The sequence below is a fragment of the Apium graveolens genome, chromosome 3 (assembly GCF_009905375.1).
Source record: "Apium graveolens cultivar Ventura chromosome 3, ASM990537v1, whole genome shotgun sequence".
NCBI classification, from domain to species: Eukaryota; Viridiplantae; Streptophyta; class Magnoliopsida; order Apiales; family Apiaceae; genus Apium; species Apium graveolens.
In genome coordinates, this window is record NC_133649.1 from 23,672,353 (window position 1) to 23,697,103 (window position 24,751).

The 24,751-nt window shown below is 32.5% G+C and overlaps 1 protein-coding gene across 3 annotated transcripts; it reads left to right on the forward strand.

The window, feature by feature from the left end:
• The first annotated feature begins 4,030 nt into the window (after nucleotides 1-4,030).
• Nucleotides 4,031-23,734, forward strand: LOC141711997 (uncharacterized). 3 transcript variants are annotated; one of them, XM_074514744.1, is made up of 13 exons: nucleotides 4,031-4,217; nucleotides 5,046-5,186; nucleotides 5,305-5,331; nucleotides 7,693-7,780; nucleotides 9,488-9,531; nucleotides 14,939-15,037; nucleotides 15,888-15,945; nucleotides 16,067-16,119; nucleotides 16,334-16,435; nucleotides 17,728-17,793; nucleotides 18,650-18,771; nucleotides 19,391-19,562; nucleotides 23,298-23,734. In XM_074514744.1, the coding sequence occupies exons 1-13, from the start codon at nucleotides 4,128-4,130 to the stop codon at nucleotides 23,358-23,360; spliced, it is 1,125 nt and encodes a 374-aa protein (XP_074370845.1). In that variant the 5' UTR covers nucleotides 4,031-4,127; the 3' UTR covers nucleotides 23,361-23,734. The 3 variants fall into 3 exon arrangements, with proteins under 3 accessions (XP_074370845.1, XP_074370846.1, XP_074370847.1); XM_074514745.1 differs by lacking the exon at nucleotides 14,939-15,037; XM_074514746.1 differs by lacking the exons at nucleotides 18,650-18,771; nucleotides 23,298-23,734.
• The last annotated feature ends 1,017 nt before the right edge of the window (nucleotides 23,735-24,751 follow it).

The following is a 24,751-nucleotide window of genomic DNA, read 5'->3' on the forward strand; positions in this document are numbered from 1 at the left end:
CCATTGATTGTTGTATACCTAAACACAAATCTCAAGTATACGATATTACTCCACAAATACATGTAAACAAAATTCCAAACACTGAACTGAATTACTTGTACATTCAATCATTGTATCCTATGCTTTGAAAGCCCAAATCTTTGAAACCCTGAAATGTTGATTCCTTTGTTATCCATTCTTTCATTACCCAGCATCCAAGCTTTTAAATTGCCTTATTGATCCTTATAAGGATTGAAACCCTTTCATTGTTAAACATTTATTGTTGTTAATGATTTCAGTTATTGTTTATTATTGCATATTCTGTTATTATGTTAGAATTGGATTGTTTTTATAAAATTGTGGACCAGATTCGTGGTCAGACCATATAATGGTCAAGTTAGGCCAATGTGTGCCTTGGATCCAGTAGTTAGAGCAATGCTGTGTGCCTTGCTCGGGGTTAGTGCGTGACTGATCAGCAGCCTAACCTTGGTTTTTAAATTAAAAGTATAATATCCAATTCTAAATCATAATCCAATGTTCACTTGATATCATAATCATATTCACCTGATGATCATTATTCTCAGTTTTGTCATTGTGACTTGTTGAGCTAGTTTGCTCATTTGTGCGATGTTGTTTATATTCTTTCCAGTTAAAAAAGAACCAGTTGGTAGCGAGGATCCCCTGTCCAGCGCGAGAGCTAGGGGTTCAGGTTGAGAAAGCTGAGCTAGTAGGCTTCTTTTGGGATAATTTAAGTTTGTAAAAGTTTGTAATAATGTTTAATACTCAGTTTGAGTTTGAAATAGTTGGGATTTGAACGGTTTGTAATATATTAGTGTGTTTGGCTTGTGTGCATACTTTAACCTGTTGCGGTCCGTGGTGGTTGGTAAGTAGGGTCACTGCATATATTATTATTATCTTTATTATTGTTATAAGCAGGTTATAATTAAGGTGTGTGTGTGGACTCCAAACTTCTGACCCGGGTTTGGAGGGCGCCACACCTGTTAACTACAGAGACAGAGCTCCCAAAGCACACAACAAAGTTCACCCCACATCCCCAATGAGGACACGCATTGACTACAGGAGGAGGCCTTCCGTCCAGGCATATCCTTGGAGGTCACTGACCATGGACACTGCCTTCTTTTGGTTGCATTACAGGAAAGGGTTTTTCAATAAAGTATCTGCAAAAAATATGTTAGTAATAATCATCCATCATCATCCTTAAGCATCTAAGGAGTCCGTCCAAGTAAGAATGTTAAAGTTGTATTACGCGCCAAGTAGAATCTAAGGACGTGCCTACACAGTTGTACTATGCGCCAAGTAGAAGCTAAGGACGCACCCAAATATTTCTGTATATTGGCGCCACCCTGTGTCATCAGCCTTTGATCTCCACTTTTGTCATTCTACATTATAGGGCGCGCCCTAACCTATTCAATGGTTAGGGCTCGCCTTAACCATGTCCATGAAAATCTAAGATATGAATCTTTCAAAATAGTCATGTCCGAGAAATCCGTCCAAGAAATCTGTCAATCAAACATTTAGGGCTCGCCATAACTTATCCAAAGGTGAGGTTTGCCCTGACCTGTCCAGGGATGTTGACTCGCACCAACCTGTTCAAGGGTTTTGGCTCGCACCAACCCGTCCGCGAAAACCCATTTTCTTGGCGTCCACCCAAATTGAGTTATGTTCACCCGAATTTGATTCAAATATCTTTTGTACCTAATTTTGGCTATGACCCTAATCATTCGTATTTAATATGATCCATACTCATTATTCAAATTCAATTTTAACTTCTATTTTTTATCAAATTTTAATCATTTTTAACTTACTTCTAAGACACTGTATAAACAACATATGTATTATATACTTTGATTCTTGAATGTACCTAAGTTACTTCAAAATCAATACTCCTAGTTAAATCTTAAATAAAAATAATTATTTTAGAAAAAAAATTACAAAAATTTGCAATTTAACTTTTTATTTTTTTTGAAGGCAACAACAATAATTACTATTCTTAAAACACATGTATATGTTAAATTAAAAGTGTATATTTAAAGAAGAAATTGTCAATTATACTAGTTTATAAAATAATATTCTTATACTTTCAAGCGTTCCATATTTTCTAAAAAAAATCGAATATTTTACTAATATTTTTCCATAAGCAATTGTCTAAAATTTTAGACGACATTTTTTAAATAAAAACTATAAAAAAATGTGTAAATATTTGGTTATTTCAATAACACATTATCGTTAACTAAAAATTTAGCCAACCTTATTATGACTATTAGTGATGGGCATTAAATCACTTTAAATGCGAAATCGACTGGCCTAGTGCGATCCCCGCTTCCGATCTCCAAATTTAGAAGTGTTTCTCGAACCGCCCTGTTACTCGAACATAATATTTTTCCCACCACGATCCCCGAATGAGGATATTTCTCCCTCCCCATCCTGGCCAGTACGCGAATGAGGATCCTCGCTCGTGATTCAGGATTTCTTCTCATTTAAAAAAAATTAAATAAATAATCAAAAAATTATTTTAACAAAGTTAAATATTATGTATATATAAATATTGATATCTTATATCAAATTTAAATATTAGTTTGAATTAAATTTATTTATAAGCTGAAGAAAAGATAAAATAAAGAATACACATACTCTACCTTGATATTTTTAATTAATAGCTATAATAAAATGTTGTAAGTTTATTTATATATATATGTGTGTGTATATAAAAGATGTCAAACTATTTTTAATGATTTAATTTATATTTTAATGTATTTTTTAGTTATAAATGGTGATCGGGGACAATGAGCGGACAATACCTGGAATGAGAAATGAGAAATTTTGGAACGGGGATCTCAAAATTACCTGCCCCTTTTAATGCGGGGATCAGGCATGGTCAAATGTTGAGTATACATAATGACATAGTAACAAAATATCATATCACCCTTTATTAAAATTAAGTAATATATTTTTTCTAGCAAATTGAAACCATAAAAATATAGTATTTTTAAAATATAATCAATAATATCAAGCTGAACAACTGCAGAATTGAAGATGTTTTAATCTTTAATCTATCATAAAATAAAAAATTACCAAAATACCTCTTTTTAGATGTCCTTTTGCCCAAAATATCCATTATGAAAGAAAGTGCCCAAAATACCCCTCTACTGGAGTATCTGGATGATACACCACTTTGGAGTATCATGATGATACTCATTTGTTGGTAGAGTATCATGACAGATACTCCTCTGTCAGAGAAGTATCAGTCCTAATACTCATTTCCCAGTATAGTATCACTTTTATTTTTTTAAAAAAATCTTTTTTAAAAAAAATAAAAATAAAATTTTAAAATTTTAAAATTTTAGATAATACTCCACTAACAAAGGAGTATCTCACATATTACTCCACTGACAAAGGAGTATATGAGTCAATACTCCACTAAGTGGAGTATCTGATATGTATTTTGGACATCTTAAAATTATGATGGGTATTTTGTGCGATTATTATTTAAACATGGTTATTTTGATTTTTCAGCCATCATAAAATTTAGAAAAATTGTAATTGCTCTAAACTTTTTATGACAAGACTCAAAAATTTTATATTAATTATCACATTTTATATTTTCTCCATAATTCCATCTTTGTTCTTTTACATCTGAATTGTTCGACATGTTCTTTTTAAGTTGTATATAAAATATAGCTTTTAACTTCTTTTTTTTAAATGAAAATTTAAATATTTAAATTTTATTTTAAATTATAAAATCTTAAAAAAATATGATATTGTATTTTATATACACATTAAAATGATTGTGTGACGATTTCTCCGTAATATAAAAAATTGCGGGGATCGAGTAACATTTAACCATTTAATATAATGATATAATGTTTAATAACAATTTTGTTATTCAAATTACATACTGTACTCGTAAATATCGATTTTTTTTGTGAAGTAAATATCGAGTTTTTTAATTCTCAAGTCATTGTCATACACATACTTTTTTCGTAAAATTACAATATAAACTGTCCACAGGTATAAATGTAAATAGATGTAATACAGTATAAACTGTATATACAGAGCGGAAAAGCAAGCAATTCGGGTGCAGACACCTCATTCTCTCGGTGTCTCCGCCGTCGATACATTCAATTCAAATGCCGACTATTTCGCACTTTACGCCGTGCCGATACGCCGGCGACAAGCCTCTTGCCAGTCTTTTTACAAATTCAAGCTCGTTTCAGGAGGTACACTAGCTATTACAGTACTAGTTTTAATCTCAATTTAACTACTACTCCTATATATTGCATTTTTTATCATTATACAATTAATAGTAATTGCATCTCGTATTAATTTAGTATTTCAATTTGTTACTAAACAGAATCATTTACAGTTTCTTTTTTCTACAATCTCTCTAATTAGTTTTAACTTAAAATGAAAATCCGAGTGATTAGTGATTTGTGTTGCTGTAAATGAAGATTTTATATTCGAATCGTGATTCGTGAGTAGTAGTACTACACGATTTATCGGATTTTAATGTAAATTTGGTTTTCATTTGAGCTAAAGCATACACATTAATGTTATCAACAGGGATGAGTTGTTATAAGTTGAAATTTAACAATGTGTTTCATTTTCAATCTTTTTAGCAGTGATCATAAAATTAATGCGTATAATTTGACTTAGTACTTGAGTTTGTTACCAAGTGTACGGGTAGCTACTAGATTTTACAAGCTTAGATGTAGAAATCATATATACATGTTTCATATCTATATATGTATATTGTGTGTCTGTGTGTGTACAATAAGCGGAACCTAGCAATTAGCTGCCTATAATTGGCTTGTACTATTAGATTTAGTCTAAAATGATTGATCCTAAGTGGAGGCGCTTGGTGAATGATCCAGAACAAACTTAATAATTTCTAATTAGTTGTTGTATTTAAATCTTCGCCTTAGTGTTATTAATTTCTGTATTTGCTCTTATACAGTTCTGATATGTTGCGTCTAAGTTACTGGAACTTGTTTACAAAGTGTTGCACTATCTGATCTAGTTTTATAATGCAAATTATGTGGTTGTAGAATAGCGCACATCAGTTATCAGTATCACGGTTAGTTCGTACTCCTTCGAGGAAGGTATCTAATAATTTAAGGATCCGTGCCTCATTAGTGGATGACAAACTTGTACCTGGGAAAGTTGTGTTGAAACCTTCTGATATATTGGTAATGAAACTTGTTGCCTGCCATTTGATTGATGTGAAGATAATGAACATCAGAAGAACAATTGTTTTTTCTTTTCATTCTTTGAGATTTCTGATCTGTTAGTTTATTCTATTTGTAGGCTTATAATCTTGTTCAAGGAGCACTTGTAAGTACCTGTTTTTTATCAATCTTCTCGTGGCAATGTTCATTTCTTTGAGAGTGAAATATGTTTACTTTTTTGATTTTGATACACCAGTTGCTCTTATATGATTTTGGTTGTGAAGGAATGTTGTATATTTTAATTGATCTGCTAAGGAAAGATATTATACATTATCATTCTCTCACTATTATTCGATGACTCATATTCTATATATATATATATATCATGGTTGTCACGTCGAGGAGTCGAAGCGAGTCGATGGACCTCCCGCTAGTCGGCTAGTCGACTAGTCGTAGACTAGTCGATAAAAAAATAATATATTATTATAAATTATATATCTGTGATTAAATATACACACATATATATTTGCATTATGTAATTTAGATTTCTAAGTTATAACCTCTTCCATAATGTTTTTTTTAGATTCCAAGGAATGCAGTAATTGTGCAGAATGGAGATTGCAGAAAAACAGAAGAAAAACATAGCAGAAAATATAATCTATAGAAAAATAAGCAGAATTATAGAACAAAAAATACATGAAAATTAAACTGCAAAATTCAGAACTCAGAATGCAGTAAACACAAAAAGAGAAACAATTAACATAACATATTCTGCAGAGAATTAAATCCTGGAAAGTGGAAACAATAGAAAGACAGCGACAAACAGAAAGTCAGATGCTCAATCTGCAGAAAACAGGGCAGATTTCGAATAGTGTGATTAAAACAAGTTTAAACTTTAAACTCATCTATTATCAGTTATCACATATGTATAGATACATATATATATATAATTATACATACAATATACATACATATATTCAAATGATGGTTTGTATATATAATTATACATACAATATACATACATATATTAGACAGAGAAGAAGAAGAAGAAGGTAGAATTAAAGATTTGTAGAAGGAAGAGAAGAAGAATTAGAGAAGAAGAAGATTTCTTACCCGTTAAAGAAGTAATCGGTGTTGGAATAGAGAGAGGAGGCTGTGGCTGGTGGGTAACAGGGTTTTATTAGACCCGTTTCTTTTTTTATTAAAGATTGACCGGGTTTTGACCGGGTTTGGACCATTTTTAGTCCGGGTTTGGACCGGGTTATAAACCAGTCGGTGATCCGAACGACTTAGCAGCCCGACTAGTCGACTAGTCGACCGCTTAGTAGACGCTTAGTAGACTAGGCGACCGAAATATCAACATTCACCGAGTCGAGATGTTGAGTCGATAACTATTCACCGCTTGGTCGACTAGTCGACCGACATGACAACAATGATATATATATATATATATATGTATGTAGGGCCAGAAAATTAAATATGTTAGTCATACAATTTCGTTATCCTGTCAATTATACCCTGATCATGATTCCTAATAGATGTTATTAGCAGTATCCCTAAATATGTATTATTGCAGAAAACACGATGCTATCTATCTGTAAGAGGTGCAAGTGTGTAACTGTAGAAGTTTCTACTTTTCTAACCTGTTGAATATTTAGTGTATCAAAGATTTCTGATTTCTAATAAAAAAATATAATCATACAGATAACATAAGCTTTTATTATGGTCTTACAGATTACAATGCGCATAGGTCTATAGCACTTTTGCAGGGTTTGCTATTAGTTATGCCGTGTGACGGGATAAATCAACTAGGGGAAGGAATGTAGACTAGCCAAATGCATATTATTTCCTGCACACCTTGTGAAGCAATTATTATCATGCACTTTATTAGCTCATAGTATGTATTAGAAGAAAATGTGCATAAATATTATAATCGTGCATACTTTATAAGCTCATAACTTGTATTAGATGAAAAGGTGCATAGTTCCTATTGAAATAATATTGGTCTGTAATGGGAACACTTAATGTAGGAGTCCTCTCACAGTCTTGTTGTTCTCAATTAGTATAGATGTATAATGGACTTTTGGTTGAGAACCATAGCCCAAATTGGGATTATAGTTTATATTAGCAATGGTGGGGACGCTGCCTTTTAATATATTTTACTCAGCAAGATAAATCAAGTTAATAGATTCAGAAGGAAGATAATTTGTTACAATCAATTTGAGATTTGATTTTGCAGGAATTCATGTTTGAGCGTCAATTACTTGTCTATAAAATAGGCACCCTAGAAAGAAACCTTGAAGTACATACTAGACTCTGATATGTTCTCTCCAAGCTTACATATTAACCTACAACTACAAGTTGTTTTGAACAATTTTTTCAGAGTTACTTTCTTTTTTTAGTTTTGTACCATGCTTATATTCAATAAGATATGATAACCTACAATGGTAATATATTCTAAATCTGAATATAACTAAAAGTTTAACGTTTTTTAACCAAGCATGTTGACATCGACTTTTGATCCTAGGTAAGGTGGAGCTACATCGACAGGTCGGCAATTGAACCACCGACGGCTGTTCTTTTGCATGGAATCCTAGGTAGCAGGAAGAACTGGGGTAAGTACTTATTATCTGTGGCTTGCTTTTCGAATTCCCGAACGGATTGCAAACTGTACCAGTTTTGAGAATTAGGAACCCGAGATAGCACTTCTCTGCAGTAGGACACACATTTTTTTGTTTTGCAGTAGAATACAGCTGAGATGGTAATGTTATGTAGCATAACACTGTATTTTGCATTGTGTAATGCAACATTAATTCGTCAAAAATAACAATTAGGAGACATTAATCAATTGGATTTAGAGAGTCACTTAAAATTCCTTAGAAAGTATTTGCCAAACTTAGTGTTTTGAGTGTGTATGAATATGTATCATATTTGAGAATATTTTAATTGTGCTCAATTGTTCAAGTATGTATATATGAATAAATATGGATATGGTTGATCGGTGGGGATAAAAGATGGACTGTCCAAATAATATGTTATTATGATTTGCTCAGCATTGTTCTAATGTTCTTCCAACTGTGCAACATAGCCAATTCTAACTGATGTTCTAACTTTCCCTTCCTTTTTAACACTTTGTGTTCTCTTGAACTTACATCTCCGAATGCATAACCATATATCAATTTCTAGATATAATTAATATTAGTTAAAATATTCCTCTTATTCATTTCCCTATCTTTTTTATTCACAAGCGACTAAAGTGTTACTAGCTAAAAAAATATCGAATTTTGTTTTGCCAAAAATTTTGAATGTAGGTATGTGGTGATGTTGGGTGGTTCATAGTTGTTTCTAGCTCATATTTTCTCTTTGTAATTTGACATCTTTGTGTGTGGGATTTGGTGTGCGATAGAATATTTGTTACTCCTGACCTAAGAAGCACCGACACTGATACGGCGACACGGGACACGTGACACTGGACACGGGGATTCCTCAATTATCAAAGTGTCTTGGATGCGGGACACGGCAAAAAAAAGTAATAAAAATATAAAAAATATAAGATTTATATGTCAAATATTGGACTTCGTTCATAATAATAATAGAGTTTTTTTCATAATAAGTGACAAACTACTATAAGATTTATTCTACATTTTCATTCAAATGATCATCTTGTGTAAAAAGAACAACTACCATTTCCGGTTCATCAAGAAACAAATTTGCAATTTCTAAATGATTTTCATTAAAATGATCATCTACTGTAACCTGCAGCAGTATTACCATTGGCGCTGGAACTCATTGACACACTCATAGTATGCGTCCTTCAAATAACAAGAGAGATCTATAGAGATATATGTGTTATATATATAGATGTATATATATAATTGACTGTATATATATAGGATTCTGTATTTTATCGGATGAAAAATGAACAGGGATGTTATAAAAGACAGAGAGACGAGAAATTAGGGTTAATATAAGATGGTTTGGGTTTTTAATGATGATTTTGGGCTTTTTTTGATATGGGCCTAGTCGGTGGGCCATGTCGGTCCCGTGTCGGTCGCCTATTTCTGTCGACACGCCACATAGCGTGTCGGACACGTACTCAGCCGTGTCGGTGTCGAGTCGCCACGCATACGGCAGCCTTTTTGGAGTGTCAGTGCTTCCTAGCTCCTGACAGATGTTTGTGCTGCTTTTGTATTGGTGACTCATTTTTAGACAATTTAGAATGTGCTAAACTTACAATTGAGGATAGCAGCACTATTGTAATGTTATGTGTTTACACGAATGCTATCTCAAAGATATTATATGTAAACTTTTAACTGTAACAGGGACCTTTGCTCGGAGATTGGCACAAGAATTTCCACATTGGCAGGTTTATTTTTGACACTGCTCATATTTCATGTTATTCCTACAGTAAATGTTTCAAGACTGGCCTTGATATTTTACTTTTAGTCAAGTACCATAAGAAATAATAGGATGGTTGATACCTACAAGTAGAATGATGGAATATAGCAAGATGGGCTGCTATTGTTTCATGATAGGCTGCTATTGTTTCATATCAATTTTTAATGTCCATATTTTACTATAGGAGGTTATGTGTACACACCCAAATTTTATAGGTGCAAACCATTTATTAGCAAAGAGTCTGATGAATGACTTGATTATAGATAAAGTTGGTAAATTTAATTGGATGATCTTCTTTTAATCTTCATTGTTCATATGAATTTACTTATTTTAAATTTAAATTATATATATGAACTCCAATCATATTTGAATTAAACACACACTCTAACTGTTTTGTGAAAAATAATAATAATAGTAAAGTATAAAAAGTATATCTTGGTGAAATTAGGAGTTATGAGGATTGATATAATACCAAAATTATTTTTCTGAAAATTGATAAATTTTAATTATCGTAAAATCAATTATTATACTTTCTTTTTTATTTTAATTGTTCCCAACAATTTTTTCAGTACTGTTGTAGGGAGAATTTGGTACAACGGTCATTTGGACATTATAGCATGATGACTTCTCAAGAAAAATGAATATATAATGGGTTTTTCTCTTACTCTTTGTTGAGTGTCAATTCACATTATCATACAAGGTGCTTACGTACCCTATTTGTAGGAATCAAGCCTCGGGGAACAAATCACACAACTAGGGTTATAGTTTTCATGCCCATGCAACCCAAGCCCATCTCGAAGTCAGGCCTTCTGCCAATTAATTCCATAGATCTCAACCCGCCCCGCATGTTTTCCTATAATCTCGCGACAACATAGGTATATCGTAAAGTATATATACTTTAAAATTAAATCCTGACTTGTTATGGTCCATAAACAATTGGTCTCATTATGATTAAAATTTAGGGAAATTATTAATAGTACCCTCTTGATATTGGTTTTTCTGAGTGGTATTAACATTTTTGACTTGTAAGTGATACCATTGTATATATGAATCCATCCATCTGTCAAACAAACGTTAAACAAACGTTATAAAATTATGAATTATACCATTATATAATTGACTTTTTTCATGTGGTACCATTAAATATTTTTTACTTCTGTGTGGTACCATTAAATATTTTTTACTTTTGTGTGGTGCCATTTTCCCTTACTAAAATCATATATTTTTTCATAATTTTCACAATTTATCTATATATTTCCCCTACTAATTAATTAATCCTCTTAATATTAGTATTTCATATAAGATTTTTAAGTTATCAATTTTTTTCGTGCCCAATTTTATAATACAATCTAATTAAGAGTTCAATACATATATTTCTTTTTATTTCATCTAATATTTTAAAATAATTTGAAAAATGATTATACTTATTTAAAATTATATACAATATAATATATAAATAATAAATATTAATAGAATTTGAAATATTCCTATTATTATTATTTTTTATTTAAATTATCATATTTCATTTACTCGAATTATAGTTAGTACAAAAACATGAAAATATTAGAAAAAATATTAATATATACTCATAATATTTTGAATTAGTTTATATTAGGTAAATTGATGTTATATCTCTAATCACCATAATGTTTTTTTTGCTTATTATTTTTTATTTATTTGAATTTTTAATAGTAGAAAATTAATATATTTTTTTAAAGAAATAAGAGAAAATATATTACTAATGGTACCATTATACAATTCATTTTTCCGATTTATACCCTTAAAAATAACGTTTGTCTAACGAATGACTATCGGAGCGGTGTTATATTAACGAAACAATAGTACAATGGTACCACTTAGAAGTAAAAAATGTCAAATGTTATCATTCAAAAAAGCCAATACCATGAGGGTACTAATGATAATTTCCCTAAAATTTATAACTAGAGGCTAAATAACTACGTTGTATCCGCATTTCTTTCCAGGATTAAAGGAATGTCTCGTGTCAGCCCCGGGATTCACGATAAACCAGTCATCTATGGGTCAATATCCATATCATAGTCAAGATTTGGGTAATGTGAACCGGCCTGGTCTCTCGGCTCGCACCAACCCTCCTGGTGGGTCATTCCCACCTCCGACGGGAAATCATGAAGTGAGTCGCCATGACGTCACTTTGTTCTCTTTTCCGAATTTCGTTTATGTATTTGTATTTATGATGTGAACCGGTTATCGTCTCACCTCACTTTAAATCATCATAATAGTCCAAGTATGGTGGTTCCCTCCACCTTCTAAATCTTGCTCGTGATGAGAGCCGGAGCTCCTGCTAGCAAAGTGAGGTCCTAGATCCTCCCAGAGGAATGAGGTCGAGCTCCCGCTAGCGAAGTGAGCCCAAGCTTCTGCTAGCAAGGAGAGCCCGAATCTCTTCTAGACAGGAGATGATGTAGGACAAATTTTTAGAAAGATGAATTGTAAATATAAAACAAGAATAAACGATTAAAGCAATGAGTTATACGGTTCCCAATAATAATTAATTAATATTATTCCCAAAAAAATGTATAATCAAAGCTAAGTAATATGTAAGGGTTACAATGCTTATATAGGGAACCGAAATCTAATTAAATAACTTAAACCAAGGCCCATAAACAATTGGGCTTATTATAAATAAAATACTTAACTAATATACTCCTAGCCCCACATATAAAACATATAGATGAAATACAATATTTATCTTTACACTAAATAAATATAAACTACTTAATAACATATATATATTAGTTCTTTATTCTCATTCCACATCGTTCTCCCCTAGTTAGAGAAAACTGGACCACGAGTTTTGTAAAAATCAAGAATCGCGCAAGGATGAAATGGAACCAAGATGAACTTCAGGCTCTTCTGGAAGAACGGTGAGGTGCGAAAAATTCTGAAAATTGATAAGCCAGCGAAGGAGTCTTAGGCACGTACTCCGGAATGATGAAGTTGATGTGCTCAATCTCAATAATATCAACTACATTATGATTCTCAACTGTTTTAAAGCAGTCAGGCTTGGTTTCTTCCACTTGTTCACTAGCAACCTCAATATGCTCAACTTTTTTAACCTCCGTAGTTAGATCACCTGTAAGTTGTTTAACCTCCTCAATTGGATCTTCTATAACAGCTTCTTCAATACGCTCAACTTTCATTTCCCCTTTGACCATTTTCTCATTCTCCAAAATAAGATGTTTTACTTTGGGATCTGAGAGTCCCAAGATTACTCTTTGCCTCATTTACTGCTTGATTTAGTTTCTCATTCTTTGCTCGACTTAGTATTGTACCTCTTTTCCACTCTTTTAAGTTCACCATACTAATTATCTAACTCCCTCAGAGTAGGTTTATATTGAGTTAACCAACGTTCACGATGACAAACATAGACTTCATAGTAGGTAGAACTCATCATATTCACGCTTAAGAAAAAAACATTATCTTCCACAACATCAATTTGACGCTTGATGTAAGCAGACATGAATTAGACACATGGAAGAACAATTTAGGAGCAGATTTTGAAATTGCAGGAGCTGGTGGAACTTTCTGGAAGCTGAATTGTAATCTATAAAAGCCTTAAGGGCTGTTTTGTAAGGTTGAGAAGTCAGATTGCAAGTGTTTAGAAATCAGGGACAGAACTGTGGCAACTGACTTGTAAAAATCTGAAAATTCTGGGAATCTTTTGGCACAAAGTATATATGAACACAATATACATGTATATATGTAAAGATTGGGGTTACCGGATTTTTTTTTAAAAGAGAAGCCTCTATAATAAAAAGTAGCAGCCTTTTCCCCTTTTCTGCTCAGATTAATGAACTCGTGGGACTGAGATGGTGGCGGCAGCAGCGAACTATTTCGGAGAGGCGACGGCAGCAACAACAAGCTTTTCTGTTCAGGTGTTACTCTTCTCTTGTCCGCTGGTTAATGTTGCAGCGAATTAATTGAAGTGCTGTATTCTAGGTCAGGTTTTAGGGTTCCTTTGGAGTCGATTTGGGGATTAAGGTTTGTAATCGGGTCAGGTCAAGTATCTAATTAGGGTCCAGAATATGGGGATTAGGGTTTTTGTATACGGGTTGGGTTTGCAATCAGGTTTTAGATTTTGGGGATTTAGGGATTTGGGTAATGGACATGTAGGGTAGCAATTAGGGATTTAGGGATTTTGCAATTAGTTTTTTTTTATACGGGTCGGGTTGGTTTTACACTAAATAAATATAAACTACTTATTAGCATATATATTAGTTATTTATTCTCGTTCCTCATCAGGAGAGCTCGAATCTCGGAAAGAGAGGAGACCCTGAATCTCAGCTAGAGAGGAGAGTCTGAATCCCTTAGAGAGGTCAGCCTGAATCTCTTAGAGAGAGGTGAGAGCCCGGATCTGGGCTAGAGGGGGAGAGCCCGAATCCCTTAGGGAGGTGAGCCCGAATACCTTTTGAGAGGGGTGATCCCGAATCTCTTCTAGAGAGGAGAGTACGGATCTCTTGGAGAGTTGAACCGCCATCTAGCAAAGTGGGCCTGAGCTCATATCATGCTTGCCTTGAGTTCATGTATGTCGTTGAGTTTTCTTCCATCTTCAGTGTCTACAGTAGGCTTAATCTCAGTATTCCATATTTCGTGAGGTAGGCTGGAGCCCCGGCTCTCTTCAACCTGGGGGCTTGGCCCAATTCTCTGGAAACTTAAGGTGGGCCTGTTTACTCTTTAGAGCCCATGTCCAAATTTTGGCTTAATAATTACTATTATTTGTTTTTATTCGGCATGAACTTTGCACCTAGAAATTAAAATAAATGTAAAGCATTTTTAATCATTTTAACATTTGAACAATTTTTTATTAACTTGTCATGTGATTGTCATGTAAATTATAACACATAGATCTTTTTTTCTTCAGAAAATTTATATTAGAAATAAAGGAACAATACATGCATAAACATACAAACAAATAAAAATATAAATTTATAAGTTTCATTGTAATATGTCCATCTCTTTATGAAATAAGGGAAAAATAATCACTCACTTGATAAATGGTGTGCACATATCAGATATATATAATATTAGTATAATTAAATTGAATAAATGGCGGTGGGAGGACTCGAGACCGAGACTAAAATGTGCTCGATACCATGTTTAAGTAATGAACTCATCTAAAACCTTAAGATGTTATATTATTCCACACTGATATTGTTATTCCTTGAATAACAACTTTGTCCTAATGAAAGCAACATCACAAATATTAAAAGTTTAGAAGAATTATGAAGTATGAAAGAAACAAGATATTTTGTAATTAGTTTTTTTATTATTGTATGAAGTTATGGATACTCAGTCTGTTGCTTGAGTTAGAACGTAATACATCTTCTTTGTGCACTCAGTTTCTCCTAGTTGACCTGCGCTGCCATGGTGACTCGGCATTAATCAAAAAGAGGGGACCGAATACCGTTTCTTCAGCTGCTCTTGATGTCTTAAAGCTAGTATGAATCTTTGCTCACTGGCTTCCTGAACAGCCAATTTATACAAAGATATTGCTCATTGTTTGCACGACAACGCTACTTATTCTCTGTGGTTTCATCTTTAAACGAAGTAAAGTTATTGTGGTAGCCTTTCCATCAAAATAAAGCTTAACTTTTGAACTTTAGGTCACGAGTTTCACGAGTAAGGGGCTACAGCTATAATGAGGTTGATCTGAGACAAACGCAAAGCTAGTCAAAAGTAGATAGCACAAAAACTTGTTAATTTAACATAATACGCAAAATTCTCACTTTCGTCACCTAAATTAGCCTAGTTTTCTAGGTTCATATATTTAATTACAAGCACAGGGGAGTTAAAAGAACATCACATTAGAAATGAATAAATACCGTAAATAGGTTTTATAAGGAAATTGTTTGACAGCAGACCGACTAATGCATTAACATAATGCAAATGGTTTTGTGTGCTACTCAGGGTAGCCCACTATATTATATTGCAGACCGCTCTTTTAATCTAGAGAGAGTAAAATCATCTTATGTGGTTAGCGTAGATTCTTATGATAATTTAATATGTTGTTGTATGGTTACTTTTAGATTAGTGTATAAGTTGATACCAGAGTTAATTTGAAAGAAGCTTTCAGAGTTATGACATTAAACTACCCTACCCAATACAACAAATCACTATTATGTTTAATTCCTTGCTCTATTTATTCACCCCCTCTTTCAGAGAAAAACGAGCTCAGTTTTATTGTCATTATTGCTCTGCTTATGCATTTAGTTCATATCATAATTGACCAAGGCGATATATGTTATATAATTAACAAAATTTCTAAATTCTAATGTTTTATCTGTGTAGCTTGGGCAGCTGAGACTAACACCACGTGTTGTAGTGGGTCATAGCTTTGGTGGAAAAGGTAACCTTACAGGATGTTCTCATAACATGGTTGTTCTATATGAACAGAAGTGAAACGGAAATCTTGACATCAATGTCTTTCACGATGTGTGTACTAAATACCTTCTATTATGTTTATGCAGTTGCCTTGAGCATGGTAAATCAGGCTGCAAAGCCACTGGCACGACCCGTCAGAGTGAGTCTGCAGATTCTAAGTATTCGTACACATTAGTCCTATTAAAGCTTCTTTTGTTCTAAAGTACCATCTACCAAGTAAAATACCTATTCTTTCAAATACATTGAACCTTATATGTCTTGTATTAGATTTTGGGCAGCATGAAACTTTCCATACAAGTTATACTCTAGTTTCTCTTTGTTCATTTTCAAGTTTATGGTCTACGTTTCTGTAGGTTTGGGTTCTAGATGCCACTCCTGGACAAGTTCGAGCTGGTGGAGATGGAGATGATCATCCCGCCGAGCTGATTTCTTTTCTGAGAACCTTCCCGAGAGAGGTGTTTTCTTTGGCTCCTCTTTCCTACATTTTACGAATTTAGTAAAACTTTTGGTGCTTGAATGAAATGATACATTGTTTTAAAATTTAAACAGTGGGTGCATGAGTGCGTTTAACTATCCAAAAAAATTACTAAAACCTGGAAGAAGAAATACCTTAATCAATTTGCACAACCATGAAATATATTGGCAGTAGCAGTTCGCTTCATTCTTGCTGATCCGACCATTTTAGTTGGGGCCTTTTAAAATGAAAATGCATAAGTTTAAGTCTGTATGGTCACTCTGATGGTCGGACATCCTTCACATAATTTCTGGCAGCGCTGACATGGTTTACAATATATTTTTCATGTTGAGATATCAGCTACATGTTCTGCCATTTTCTTAACTGTTGGGTTCCAGAGATTTCAGATTCCTAATTTTAATTTGGTGGGAATATGCCACTGGATCAACATATAATCATGAGAGGATAATTGCAATGGAGAAAGGAGTGTATCTCAATTTGTTCAGGGAAAACTTCAATTCTTCGTGAAGAACATACTTTTTCTAATTGCAATTTTGTTTTTTGAGGGTTTTGAGGTTGAAACTGTATGCTACGCGTGAATTGTAGTTACCCCGTACTAGTATTGACAAAGGGCGCTATTTTGGAGGGTATCTTAAATAAGGGGCCTAGTACAAGATCAGACGACGATTAAATGCTTTAGTTCTCGTGTTTCCTACCCCTGTATTCACTTGTTAGCATACATATGTTGAATTCTATACATTACAAACCAGTTTGCATTTTTCCTCCTTCTAGATCTCCTGTTTATTTGGGTTACCAATTACCATACATATCCAGTAATGTAATCACAAATGGCATTGATGGCTATACAAGTGTCCTGTAAAACTAAAGAAAACCATAAAGTTTCTGTTACTCTCCCATTTTATAAGCAGTACCTGGCTTCCTACAGTCAATTTAAAATATCAGATTATACATTGCACTTTGCTATTTTCTGTATAGTTGCTTGGATGTAAATGGAAATGTCCAATCGGATGCATATAATGAAGAGCCTAACACAGTCACTCAAGTTTGCAAATAAATCCCCTTGTATGAAAAATTTCTAGCATCCATATCTTTGTCTGACTGTTGTTAACCACAGGTGCTTTAGAACAAAGTGTGATCGAACTTAGTAGTCATATAACATGATACTTATATAGGATTCCATCACTGCTTTGTTGATATTTTGCGGATATATTATTATTTTTTTCTATCTTGTGATGTCAATATTTGTAAATCTTTTGTGTTTGTTCAAGGAAGATCGCTTCGAAACGGGATGTTGTACAGGCTCTTGTACATGAAGGGTTCTCAAAAGACGTGGCACAGGTATGTCAAGCTTGGATATTAGTTTGTAATGATTTTTTCTTCACAATGTACACAACACATGCACAAGGCACATATATACTTCCTGTCAATTTTTAATTGGTGCCGTTGTCAGCACAACAACTGTTATTAACAGAACATTATTATGTATGTTGAGTACTCGTGTTCACAGCAAGAATGTTTCTTTTCCAATAAGGTCCATGAAATTGTGAATTGAAGGTAGTACATGTGTCAAAGTGGTCGTGTGATGCGGAACAAGGAATTATAATTTGTATTCAATTTTATGTTATTAATTAAGAGTAGATGTGATTGTAATGTGATTCAGTATAGCTATTAGATTATTAAGAAAATTCTAGGTTATAGTAGTAGAATTATAAAAAGATGTATTTTCTTTATTAGGAAGATTTTTACTCTGTGGTTAAGTTTTAGGATTTATATAAATTATTGTAATCTTCATTATTTCATAGAGTTGATTATAATAAATTGAATCTGCATATTTTTGTGTGTTTTTGCTGATTCTCTGCAAAGATGGGCCTTTATCCCCTAGTTTAACCCTTTGCCCACCCTTGTCCTACATCACTGTGTGAGTACTTCCATTATGGAAGGTCTTCTGATGTAGTAATTGGATGGATGTAAAAAGTGGATTTTACCAGACAGTTCAAACTGTTCTTATACTTTGTTCCCTCCTATCTCTTCTTTGCTGGTTCATACTTTGTATGATATCACTGCTTTGAGATACTCTTCCCACTTCTGTTTTAAAATTTATTGTGTGTTTAAAATATGTCAGATATCTCTATTCTTGTAAACGTCTCCCAAGGTACTCAAGCTTATTTATTTAGTTCGATGTCTTTTATTCCAGTGGGTGGTTACTAACCTTCGGCAGACAGGCTCTCCGAATGCATCATCGCCTGGCTTCTCATGGGCATTCGATCTTAATGGAATTTCAGAAATGTATCAATCTTATGAAGAGACAAACTTATGGTATTTTTTTTGTTTATCGACTGGAACTATTTTCAAATCCGGTATTATCCACAAAAATTACCAGGTTTATTAATATAAAATGGTGTCTACAGGGTCGGACCCAGGATCTACAACCAGTGGGTAATAAGTTAAAAAAAATTATACGAAAAAAGAAAATTTTCGAATCTTGAGGAAAATATTTTGTTAGCGAAATATTAATTTTGACCAATCCTATACATAAATTGATTTACCCGCTAAAACTAGGATTTCACTTATGAACATGTTCATGTTTTAACTTCTATTTTTTTATAAGGGAAATAGAAATTTAGCAACATCTGAATTTAAATCAAGTATATCGGTATATGTTATAAATTTTTTTTTACAAGCTAGCTAGCCTCCACTTGGCCTTAGCTGGGTTTGCCTTCGGGTGTCTGCTCATCCTTAAAACAATTAAGGGTATGCATGTGGCGTGTACTGTTGTGTTGCTGCAGGCAGATAAATTTTTTTTGTTCTTGAAAGCATCTTTCCTGCTCAATCGAGTCCAAAGTGAATGACTTTTTCTTAGATTTTTTGGTACTGTTAACTCTCTAATTATTATTTTTCTATAGCACTGCGCTTGTAATGTTTTAAATACGTGCAGGAAGATAGTGGAAGAGGTGCCTCGAGGTGTGCATATTAATTTTCTGAAAGCAGAGCGAAGCTTGCACAGATGGGCCCTAGAAGATCTCCAGAGAATTCATTCTGCTGAGGATCAAGCTGTCGAAGAAGGAGGGGGAGTTGAAATGCATGTCCTTGAAGATGCTGGCCATTGGGTATGTTTTAAATCGTTTGCCCCACATTTGTTGTGTGACTTGCTGCAGCAAAGATACTATATTTGTAACACCTCACTTAAACAAGTAGAGGCTACACAAACTAAGCCTTATTTATTAATGGAAGTAAAAACAAGCTAAACATAATTTATTAAACTAACAAAAGTTCAAAAGATCCAAAATAAAGTTCTCTAACAAGATCCAAAATAATATGGAATAAAACATGTCCTTGACTTTATTTTCAACTAGATAAACAAGCTAAAATCTGGGCAGCACTCATCACACCCCCGCTTTACCCCTGACTACCCGTGAAAAGAAATAAATACGAGTGAGCCAAATGCCCGGTACGAATATATCATTAAAAGGTAAAACAAGAGAATATATTTGATTTTAATAATTAGCCAAGAAGATGAGTAATATGACAGTAATTATTTAGAATCAAGGAACAAACTAATCCAAACAAAATTAAAGAAATGGCTGAGAACAAGTAGGGTGGGTACTAATAAGGGTCTATTATAAAACCTCAGCTCACTAGTAAACACCAAGCAAAGCACAGTGCAAACAGTTCCTTCTCCGGTTATCCACAAGAAGGATAAGATGAAATGTGTAAAACATTTCCCCAAACAAACAAAATGATCATGATCTTAATCATGCATCATACCCCAGAGACATGCTCGTATACTCACAGCACTGATACGAGTTAGTGCCGAGAGCACCAAAGACTGCAAAAACTCCATGTGTCTCGTCTGTGATTTATCCACACAGATAAGTTTAAGAGCCCATAACAAATAGTTACAAAGTGTTGCCAATAGTATTGAAAATAAAAGTTGCATGTGACAAATCAAGTATACTGATAGGCAACATGGATCAAAAGTGGTTAAGCAACAACAGGTAGGGGTGGCAAAATATGGATTTGGGTCGGATTTGGGTGATTGAATATGGGTATGGGTTGGGTCCTGACCCAAAATTATATTTTACCCATTTTTAAATAAAAATAGTTAGAATTTGGTTTGGGTTTTAATGGTTCCGGGTCAAAATATAGGTAAACCATTTTTATAATTTTTAAATATAATAAAAATGTTACTATTTTTTTATTTATATAAAAATTTATTGAAAAGATTATATATAGTCTCTAAATTCTTCAATTTTTTTTATATAAATATTCGTACAATATCTATACTATTTTCAGCAAATAAAAATATAATTTAACAGGATCATTCAAATCTACAATATGTATGTGACTTGCCATCAACAATCAAAAATTAAGAAAATAGGTATTATCGGGGTCAATACAGTAATTGTTTTTTTATATATATAAAATATTGAATAAAAAAAGAGAAAAATTGACTGAGTAAATAATATACCGACAAGCATTTAGAAAATACTCTATATATAACAACAGACATCTCTAAATTTATTTACATAAGAGAATAATTATTACAATTCGCTAGTTAAACTGAAGGATGGATATATAAAAGAATTGGAATATAAAACATCTAAAGCGAGTTCATAAAGAGAGAGAGAGGACGGGAAGCAGCGCATCACCGCCACATCATAGCAGCAATTTGATTTAGAGGAACAACTGCTATATCTGAAAGCAGGATAATATGGGTGCAAATATGGGTATCACATATTTGTATCTATATTTGAGAGTAAATATGTGACTACAACCCAGTCCAGTCCATATTATAATTTGTGACTTTCGTATGAACCAAGAACCTGGATTCTGGGTTGGTTTGGGCAGGTAATTTGGATTTGGATCCAAATTGACAACCCTAACAACAGGAATCAAAGATGACTAAGCAAAAATTAACAAGTGTACATATACAAGATGTACAACTTAACAAAATAAAAATATGATAAGATAAATATGATAGGACAATAAGTAGAGAGAAAGAAAAAAATATTTTAAAAGGAGAGAGAATGGAGGATACTCGAACCTGGAATGAGTCTAAAATATTCAATAATGCTCACACAACTAGCTCCAAATAAACCTCCAAATCAATCTATAATATCAACAGAAATATAATTTATAAACGCCAAACTCTAAAACCCACTAAAAAGTAAAGCTAACAAAATTATAATATTTTATACAGTTGCCACAACTAATATAGATGATCACCATCTCATGCTAGAGTAGTATAAATATATAACTAACAAATAATCTGAATAATTTACAAGCTCGTTTATAAAATATAAAAGTTATTTTATTAATTTATAAAAAGTAATGTAGAAATATTTAAGTATATAAATTCATAAAAGTAGACAAATATAAATTATGGATTAATTTAACACATTAAATTGTAACAACAATTTAAGAAAATGATAAAAATAAATATAGCATGTATGCTCTCTGTTTAGCAACACATACTAACAAGATTTATCAAATCCACCTCTAGCACATTAATACTACACACTACTTACAAAATTTTAATTATTATGGCCAAGCATTAGATAATATAATTAATAACATATTGGTTATAAAAAAACAATGAGACTAAAGTTTCAAATATATTATGCATGGGAAAATATAATAATGTAATATGATTAAAAAATGTAAACAATTTATAATTTTAGATAAACAAACAACCAATTGTTAATTACTTAACTTAATTAACAAAATACTTTGACTACATATCTCCTGTAAAATAAAATACTATAGATATCATTAGTCCCACAAATACACATTTTGTCAATTTTAATAAATCTCAATAAACTAAATCTTGTGAAAATAGATTTTATTTTACAAATATTTTTACATATTAACAAACTAGCATAATATAACATGATAATATTGTGAACAACTCATACACATAACTGGTAAATAATAATTTACAAAACTAGCCGGACACTAGCAATATTAAAATGTACCATATCATCCACTTAATAAAATGTAAAAACCTGAGAATCATATAATTTCTTAAACCAACTTAATGACATAAAAATTAAAAACAAAAATAAACATGACTAATTAGATCACTACTAATTAAACACCTTCTGGCCAGTACAAATAACAATTAATTAATCAATTAAACATATATTAAACAATAACCTAACACAATATATAAACACATAAACAAATAATATGATAATTTTGATAACACTTACCTGAATTTAGAGCCTAATATAAGTATGTAAAATATGGGGTATTATAATATTAGACTTATATGGCAGTTCTTTTTATTGTTACGAGGAGTCAAAAGAAATTCCGTACTCTCTACACGTGGTTGCTCATATCTTCCTGATCTGAAAGACCGATCAATTGAAAAATAAAAAGATTAATTTTTACAGAAATACATAAATTGTTCTTTTCATTTCTGTGTGAGCATCCATGTGCTAGCAGATTATAGTATATTAAGGTATTTAACTACGCCAACAAGTACCTTTTGGTGGTCTATGATAAGTTCTCTGATGCGTGTTATGGAGTTTCTTTGCTTTTCATTAAATTTATGTGACCATATAGGTGCTGCAGTCATTATATAGTACACAAAAATAGTAGTATAGTACCCTCTAGGTCACACCTGTTTACTGTCTCTAATCTAATAATGATCATCCTAGAGTTCTGGTATACCGAGACAGAGAGATGTCCTGCCGGTCTACTATATAGGGAATTACCTGGCGTTCCTGTTTCCTGTCTGTTAACCTTTGTAGTCTTGCTGCATTATTTAAGTTAAGAGTTTACATATTTCCAATTTGGCAATCATTATCAAGCACTACCATTTTATTTTTCTATTCCAGGTACACGCTGATAATCCAGACGGACTCTTCAAAATCCTCTCTTTCTCATTTCAAGGAGTTTAACCTTGTAAACTATTGCCCTAGGCAGTGGGAAATTGAGATAAATTGCAGTTTTGCATCTCCCATATGGTCTCCTGTATGTACCATTCGATGATTATGTTTGCCGATGTACATTTGTGCATGTAGTGATCTGCAAAATTTTCCTAACTTGGAGCTTCAATATAAAACTTAGTGGTCAATTCAAGATTCAAGAAACAATTAGTTACACTAACAAGTAAATATATGAATGGGATACTGACGGTTGATGAACCCAGAATCAGCGGTACCTGTAATTTTTGAAGTGTAATCATTCAGATAAATGAAACTACAGTTTTAGCTGTTTGTTGTACGGGTATTTGGGTCCATGAAATGTATATTCGATCGTATTTATAGAGGTCTGTACTGTGCAATTCATATTGTCATATTATTGAACCCATGTCACTTGATAAATGGGACTCGCATAAATTGTACATAGTCATTGTTAGTCTTGGGACCCCCGTTTATTGATCCCGCCTTTTATTCGCAACTATAAAAATATTAATGTGAATATGCTAAATATAAAATATCCCTGACAAAAAAAAACATAAAATATATGCCTCGGGCAATGTTGTAAAACATAAAATATCCCTGACAAAAAAATATAAAATATTAATGTGAATATACACTTGTAAATCATTTACTCCTACATTTTTCAGTAAAGCCACTCTCAAATCTCAATTGTTATATATCATATATATATATATATATATATATATGCCTCGGGCAATGTTGTGAAAAATTTTAATTGTACCTAATCGGTATAGATACTGATTAGTGATTAATCGATAAATTAGGATTAATTGGAATGATTAATCAGACCTATTTTTAAATAAGTATTATGCCGGTATTACACGTACTTTAGTATAAAATTTGTTAAGATTAATTTTTTCAGTGTATAAATATTTATATAATTAATTTTTTTTAAATATTATTTGATAAATATTTATATTTTATTGTTATATGTATGTTAGGTAATTAATACAACACAGATGGGGTGAACGTGTTTTAGATATTTTTATGACTTTTTGAATATTTGTTACTTGGTTAACAAAGCAGATTAGAAATGCAATAATATTATGTAAACTGAAATAAAACAGTGCACACAATATTTTAAAACTCACTTAATTTTGTATTAAAATCAAACTACTGTTTTGCTACAAAACTTGGGTTTTTTGTAAGTAAAGAATTCAGCTTCTTCCTTGAGAGAATTACAAGAAAAACTATATATGTTTGATACACTTTAAAACAAAGGATCAGTGTTTACTTTATAGAATAGTAACATCATGCAATAAGATGTACTAAACCCTACTTTAATTTATCTCTAAAGCTTTCCATTTCTGGCTTAGTGTATCTTTGCATATCGTGTAGGTCTGTGA

Excerpts from the sequence above, each read along its gene's own strand:
- LOC141711997 (XM_074514744.1), top strand. The coding sequence starts at position 4,128 with ATGCCGACTATTTCGCACTTTACGCCGTGCCGATACGCCGGCGACAAG. Across the intron at positions 17,794-18,649 it reads TCTCAAAAGACGTGGCACAG|TGGGTGGTTACTAACCTTCG; the intron begins GTATGTCAAGCT and ends CTTTTATTCCAG. Across the intron at positions 19,563-23,297 it reads TTGAAGATGCTGGCCATTGG|GTACACGCTGATAATCCAGA; the intron begins GTATGTTTTAAA and ends TTTCTATTCCAG.